The 7,069-nt window shown below is 43.1% G+C and overlaps 1 protein-coding gene across 1 annotated transcript in view; it reads left to right on the top strand.

The window, feature by feature from the left end:
• Positions 1–7,069, top strand: part of NIN (ninein) — a 107,663-nt gene that overhangs the window by 14,950 nt on the left and 85,644 nt on the right. The window contains exon 2 of the mRNA XM_018558362.1: positions 5,984–6,179. Within this exon, the coding sequence (XP_018413864.1) occupies positions 6,006–6,179 (174 nt within the window). The 5' untranslated portion in view covers positions 5,984–6,005. The remainder of the gene's footprint in view (positions 1–5,983; positions 6,180–7,069) is intronic.

The following is a 7,069-nucleotide window of genomic DNA, read 5'->3' as shown; positions in this document are numbered from 1 at the left end:
GTCCCCCTTGGATAAAAAAAAAAAAAAAAGTTGATATTGGGGGTTATAGACTGGATGGGGTAGGAAGGCTTTGAATTTGCACTGAGGCCCCAAGATGCTGAAAGACTGGTGAGCTACGGAGGACAGTAACTAGAAAATCAAGGTGAAAAGTTAACTGCATGCAATGTTGCCCCCTTCCCTGACAACAAACCAAAGCACTGGTCCCTAGCAGTATACTAGCATACTGCTTGGAGCTCTTCTACCTGTCAATGGTTTTAGCCATAATTTCTTAATATTTTTACCTCGGAGGAACCCCTAAATTTATATTTGGGTCTCAAGGAACCCGTACTAAAACCAAATCATCAGGGGTCAATGGGGAAAATGCCACTTATATTGGAGAATTATATTGTAGAAAGAATGCAAGTGGTGGTCAAAATGCCACCCTTACAAACATCAAGAAAAATAATTGGTCAGGGAAGCCCTAGCAGCCTGCGGAGGAGTCATAGGGTTCGAAGGAACCCTGGTTGAGTATGGGTGACTTGGACTTAGTGTATGTTAAGTTAAGCGATCGTAGGGAGGCTGCCAATGGACACCGCAGTGATGACGTGATCTGTAGTTGCGCCCCAGTACTTGGGTATGTTACTAAGGTGGAAAGGGCTTGGGGAAGGGTTTTCGTATGATCTTCATTACACAGAATGTGTACCATGTTTGCACAACAGTGGCCATAGCCAAGTGTTACTTTCCTGTTGAGGGGGTGTCACAAAATACAGAATGATCGTCTGATGGTCTTAAAGATGTCCCATCGCACTCCAGACAAACTTATCGCCCTCTGCAACTTCAGTGAGTGCTGAAATGGCCAGCAGAAGGGGCCCCAAAGACATAAGCAAAGAGGTCACCAGCACACCAAGGCCCACATTATCGATCCATCCTTTATTGACGTAAGAGACTTGAAAAATCACTGTTTCTGAACCGGATGTGGTTCAGAAATGTTGCGCTCTCTTGTGATATCATGTTTATCTTGCGTCAGTAAAGGATGTGTCAATACTGTGGGCCTTGGTGTGCTGGTGACCTCTTGGCTTCTATGATCGAAGAGTCTGAGCACGCTACAAAACCTTTTTAGCAGATAAAATGGTTCCTGTTTGTGTTTTCTGCTGCGCTTTTTTAAAATCTGTTTTCCTGAAGTAACCCTTAAACTGGATTTAATGCAGATATAATAACCGGGGCCGTTGCGGGTTCCCAGTGACCTAACTAACCTCTCAATTTGACAGGAAGCTCTGAAATATCAGCTGATTGGTACGGCGGCCTCTCTCGATTTCTTCATTTTCATTCTGGTCATGCCGTTCCTTGCCTGAACCCTCCTGTTGGTTTTTTAATCTTTGCAAATGCCATTTATGCACATGAAATTGCCATCTCCATAAATGTTTGCTGCTGCGGGGTGTGTTTGCGTTCGCAGTTCTGGTTGTTTGCTGTGCCGTGCAGTTAATTAATGTGGATGGTGAGCGTAAAGGAATAAAAAAAAAAAAAATTGTCATATGCATAATGGATAAGCCCCAGGGTGCTCGGTGCCCATGTGACATGAGAGATAACGGGAAGAGAGTGCGACTCAGAAGGTCAGGTGGTGCCATTGGGGTGCCAAGAATCTCTTAATGTAAACTTGATACAAATATGGGCATGTGAAAGGGATCAGCAGATCCAGGGATCTAGGCAGCTGACGTTTATGAGCAAATGTGAACGTTATGGTTGAACCTGGTTGTGCCGCTCCCATCTTGTAAGGCTCCTTTAAGGCCTGCACACTGCGTACCAGAAACGCTGAGTTCAGGTGCGTATGGCGCTCCTCTCTAAATGCACCTGGAATCATGTAATGCTTTTCTATGACTGAATGTACACTTAGGCATCCAGCAGCATTTAGAGGTCTTCAGTCTAGGTCTGTTTACCCAAAATAGAAATTTCCGATGTGCGATGGGTGAGAACAGTGCTGATGCGCTGATCATGGCCCCAACACTTTTTGTGAACTGACCCTTACACCAGGAGAGGAAATCTCCAGAGAGTAGCAAAAACCTAGCAGACTTATTCACCCTTCCCTGCTCTATCCAAAGCTATGAAATGATCAGCAGATTGACTTTCATTATAATATGGCAATTTTTATCCATCAATTGGCCTTTGTCTTTTTAAACACAGTGCAATTCTAACAAGGCATTATTACAGAAAGGCCCCTAGTAAACCAGTGCCTAGCACAGTAGAGCTTTCTTAGAACAGAATTTATTCACATGTCTCACGTATAGCAAATATTTTAGGGGATTATTCCTGTTTGAGATAGTGGCTGGATCCATGCAAATCATTCCTTTACACTCTTTGGCTAAAGGAAATACCCATGGTGTTGGCTGTGACTTGCTGAGAATACAGCTACTATAGACTAAATAACATCACTGAGAATGCAGCCTATCCATTCACTAGAGACCGGTGACATTACTGAGAATGCAGACTATCCATTCACTAGAGACCGGTGATATCACCTAGAATGCAGCCTATCCATTCACTAGAGACTGGTGACATCACTGAGAATGCAGCCTATTTATTCACTAGAGACTGGTGACATCACTGGGAATGCAGCCTATTTATTCACTAGAAACCAGGGACATCACCCAAGCAGCCCATCTGTTCACTAGAGACCGGTGGCATCACCTAGCATGTAGCCTATACATTCACTAGAGACTGGTGACGTAACCCTACTCTGATATTGCTTGCGGCTTCTTTCTTTTTCAGAAAAATGTGTGATCTAATCATGTGTTGATTATTAAGCTCTTCACAACAAAGGCTTTTCAGTGTCCCCGTGACTTTGAAATGTACTTTATTTATCCTGTTTAATCTATTTACAGCCCAGAAAGGGGGAAAAAACATTTTTTTCCTATATTTTTGCTAGTCACAATAAGGATTCACAGAGCCGTTGCTATTTCAGTACAATGACTCAATCATGATTGCTAATTACATTGCGCTCGTTGGCATCGGTTCAAATGTGGCTGGCAGAGAGGTGCTCTATGAAAGTGTAATGCAATCACGGGCTCGCTATGAAGAGGAGGAAACGGCTTTTGATCATTTCTAAAGGAGTTGATTAAATTAACCCTATAGTGGCTGCCTGCTTGATTGCAAGCGATGGATACTGTTACAGAAAGGGAAAAGTTAAACTCCGGCCTTCCATTTTAGATAGAACAGGTAAGAGTTGGATCCTTTTACAGGCCTTAATGTCACCATTGTGGAGATGTCCTTACCTGGTGACACCATTGTCATTGATAAGGGGAATTCTGGAGATCTGGGGGATCTGGAGAATCCACTAGGGTGCCTTTTGATGCCGTTAACAGGCCCCTGGGGTGTTTATAAAGATGCATATTTGGACTGCTTTAGACGTGATGACGTAACGGGTTCTTAGAACGCTAGAACCTGGGAAGAAGATCCTGTGGGGCCCGCTTGGTCTAGCAGCCAGGCGAAACCAAGGATCAAGTCGGTATATCTTTATTTTTGTCCCTAGACCAAAATATCCAGGTAACTCTTGCAGTGTGGGGGTAGTCCCACTGCAAGGGGTTCATTTTAATAAATCATGGAGTTCTTCTTTAAGCCTGTTTTTTAATTTCCTCTAAATGGGCAACATACAGTTTCTATTTGATTTGAAATTAAGACTTTTTAGTATGCATCATAAGGCACAGACTGATACCTGGAACAGCTCTAGAGAGCTTTTAGCTTAACTGGAGCATCCTCAATCTAGCGGACCTCCAGAGCTTGGGGGAAGAGTTGGTATACCCCTCTCGCATCCCACAACGGGAACCACCTTTCACGAGGACTGGAATGGATTTGGGTGATGGGTAGTGCTTCCGCCTATGCCATTATTGGCTTTTAGATAGTTGCAACTTATGTAAGGTCTTACTGTAACTCCAGCAGCACTTAGAATCGGGTTAACAAAATACTGCTACTTACATAAGGTCTTCACGTAACTCCAGCAGCACAAAGAATCCGTTCAACAAAACACTGCAGCTACAAACTTGACATTTTTTCCTTTAGCGTAAACCAAGGTCAGACAGGCTAACATGGCATTCAGTAGCCAGTCTGTCCAGTCCAGGAGCCAGCTGGATTTTTTTAGAAGCCAGCTCCATTTAACAACAGTGAACCTCAAATGTTAGGCACCAGCTGTAGTTTTTAAGGCGCATAGGCTGCCTGGCTCCTGGGATTTGTCCAGCCCCGGCGTAAACCATTTAATAAAATTAAGTTTACTTTAAACCCGTCATCTGATTGCTGTACAGAAACCGCCACATATTTTTAAATTTTTCTGATTTCTAGCATTATATGGTCTTTGGGTGATTGTGACTGCACTGGATAGAATACGAATGACCCTGTTAAGAAAACGACCGTCCGTATTTATTGAGCAAAACCTGTAATAATTGCAGGATAAATGCTATTGCTGCCGAGTATATTCTGTTCTATGTGCAGTAATACGTTGATCATCCTGTGTTCTGCCAGAGCAGGGGACACGTTGTGTCTGAGCGCTTTTGTTTCAAATCCCATCCAGGTTGCTAAGCGGGATTGTGGGAAGACAAGCATCTGTGCAAAGATTTGGATTTTCTTGGTCAGAAACGGAATGGTAAAGATTATGTAGGTCGTTGATCTATGGTAAGGTGGAGAAAGCACAGAGCGTGCATAACCTTCTTGCTCCTTGACGTCTGCAGGTTAAATTATTTATCTTATTCCCCTGGAAATATGACTTTCAAGTATTGGGCCTGCTGTGATTTGTGAATGGTAGCGGTTTAAATATCAGCAGTAGCATTGCTTCTGGTCTGTACATTTCATGAGTTCCGGGCTCCGGTACAACTATGGATCCACATGTGTGGAGTTTGTATGCTCTTCTGGGTTTTTAGTTTCCTCCTGCTGCTCCAGTGTGCTTGTTCCAGGTCACCAAGGTCAGTCATGGGGCAAGTATCCAGGTATATATTGGTATTGACCTGAAAAAAAAGTAAGCATCCTGTATGATTGTTCCGGGTTTGCCAAGAAAAAGGTTGACTGCCTTGAAGCCTCCCCAAGTCAGTTGTCCAGGAGACTTGGGAGAGAAGGTGCATTGGGCCAATGATTAAATATCAGAATAGTTTTACTTTATCATAGTATGTTCAAAATAAACAATCCAAAGGTGGTTCTAAGTGACTTCCTTCATTGAAAGCTCGCTATACCGGTCAAGATTGAAGTGATGACAGACTCAAATGGGTTAGAAGGCTACAGGAAATGGGCTTCAGCAGCCCTGATAAGGCAGTCTCTTAGACTCTCTCCAAAACGCATTTGGCTTGTTTCATTCAGATATGAGTTGGCTTGTTTCATTCAGATCTATTATGTTGAAATTAAACTCTTAAGACTCTTAACCATTATTCTGGTGCTCCTTCTCCTAAATCTCTTGGATTTTGTCTGAGGCAACTCCCCTAGTCCTCTTTAAAGCCATGAGTGCCTAACCCAAATCCCTGAACACACTGAAGATCCAGCACTCCAAGCCTTTCCTTCTCGATCCCAGTGTTGGCAATTGCAGTTTTCATATTTAATTCCCTCAGATTCCGTTAAAGTGCAACTGAGGCCAACATTTTATTTTAGTTTTGGATAGAATGGAGAGGGATTAGAATATATGTCAGGTTTGTATTGCCGGCTGTGTGTCCACTTGGGAGATTCTTCCTCCATACATTTTGTTCATGGTAAACGTTAATACTAAAAATGATGCCAAATTTTGGGTTGTCACCAGAACTGGAATCGATGGAGAACATTCCAATGGGGACACTAGTTCTGGTGACCCTGCTGACCACCACAATGCAACGCACATCAAAGTGATTTGCACTATGCTTGACGCATTACATGTTTTTTTTTTCAGTGTCACCACAACACGTGTGAACCTGGAAAACCTAATAATGACTTGGCTATTTGGTATTCATGTTGCTTTTATGAAAGTTTTTATACCCATGTTCACAGGCCTCCATGTTGTCTTGCAGGACAGAGCGTTGGGCGATGGGATGGAGCAGGACCAGTATGAAGCTCGCCTTAAGGAACTCTTCGACAGTTTTGACACCACTGGAACAGGGTCTTTGGGACAGGAAGAGCTGACAGACCTTTGTCATATGCTCCAGCTGGAGGAAGTGGCCCCCTCTCTGCAGCAAGCTCTACTCCAGGATAACCTGCACAGCAGAGTAAGAGTCGCATCGCATGACCATAATGAGCTGTGACAAGATTTGGGGGAGAGGGGGATAAAGATCCAGACAGGGGGTGCCCAACTTGCCAGCCAGCCTTGAGTGATGGGGCTTTTCATCTGCTGGTGTCTGGCTGCGTATTGTTTGCGCAGGGCTATCAGACCAGTCAGGAATGCTCATTCTTCTCCTTGATCACCAGAAAATGTAATTTTGCCGCTGAAAAAAAAATCATTTATTCCAATTAATTTCTGAAGTATTTTATTTCGAACTTCGTAACACCGATGAATAGAAGGGGATAGAAAATGTATATCAATAATGATATTGCAGTATTTTGGTGGGACAGTAATAAATCACAATTTACAATACTCATTAAGGGCAATCTGATGTGGCGTGATAGCACACGGGTGTTTTAATGTGCTGCGTTAGGGCAGGCCATTTTAATGGGCTGCCAATGCACTACAACTGACCTAAAAATGGCCTGCACCATTTCTTTCTATTTTAATTTTTTTGTTTTTTTAAGCAGTGCAATGCCATATGTTAATGTGCACTGCAAGTCATATGCACCGAATGCATCTTGCCATAGTTTTTGTGGTGTAATTGAAAATGAATGGCAAGGCACTATTGCCGAATGTGCCGTAATGTATAGATGTGCATGGGCCGTTAATGAAAGGACATTGGTCTTCAAAATTTGCTATGGCATGTAAGATGGCAACAATTTACAATGTGCATTGAGGCTCTATTCACACCTATGCATATACATTTAAGGAGTGCAATCATGCACTTGCATCACAATGCGTGGCATGTGACCCTATGCTACAGCGAACCAAAAAGCATGGATGTGCATTGCAGTCCAGAAGTAGTGCAAGTGTTTATTTCTGATATATTGTGTA

This window comes from Nanorana parkeri, unplaced genomic scaffold (assembly GCF_000935625.1).
Source record: "Nanorana parkeri isolate BGI_ZX_2015 unplaced genomic scaffold, ASM93562v1 scaffold335, whole genome shotgun sequence".
Classification (NCBI taxonomy): Eukaryota; Metazoa; Chordata; class Amphibia; order Anura; family Dicroglossidae; genus Nanorana; species Nanorana parkeri.
The sequence above is the reverse complement of the archived record's forward strand: the minus strand, read 5'-3'. Positions and strand labels throughout refer to the sequence as shown.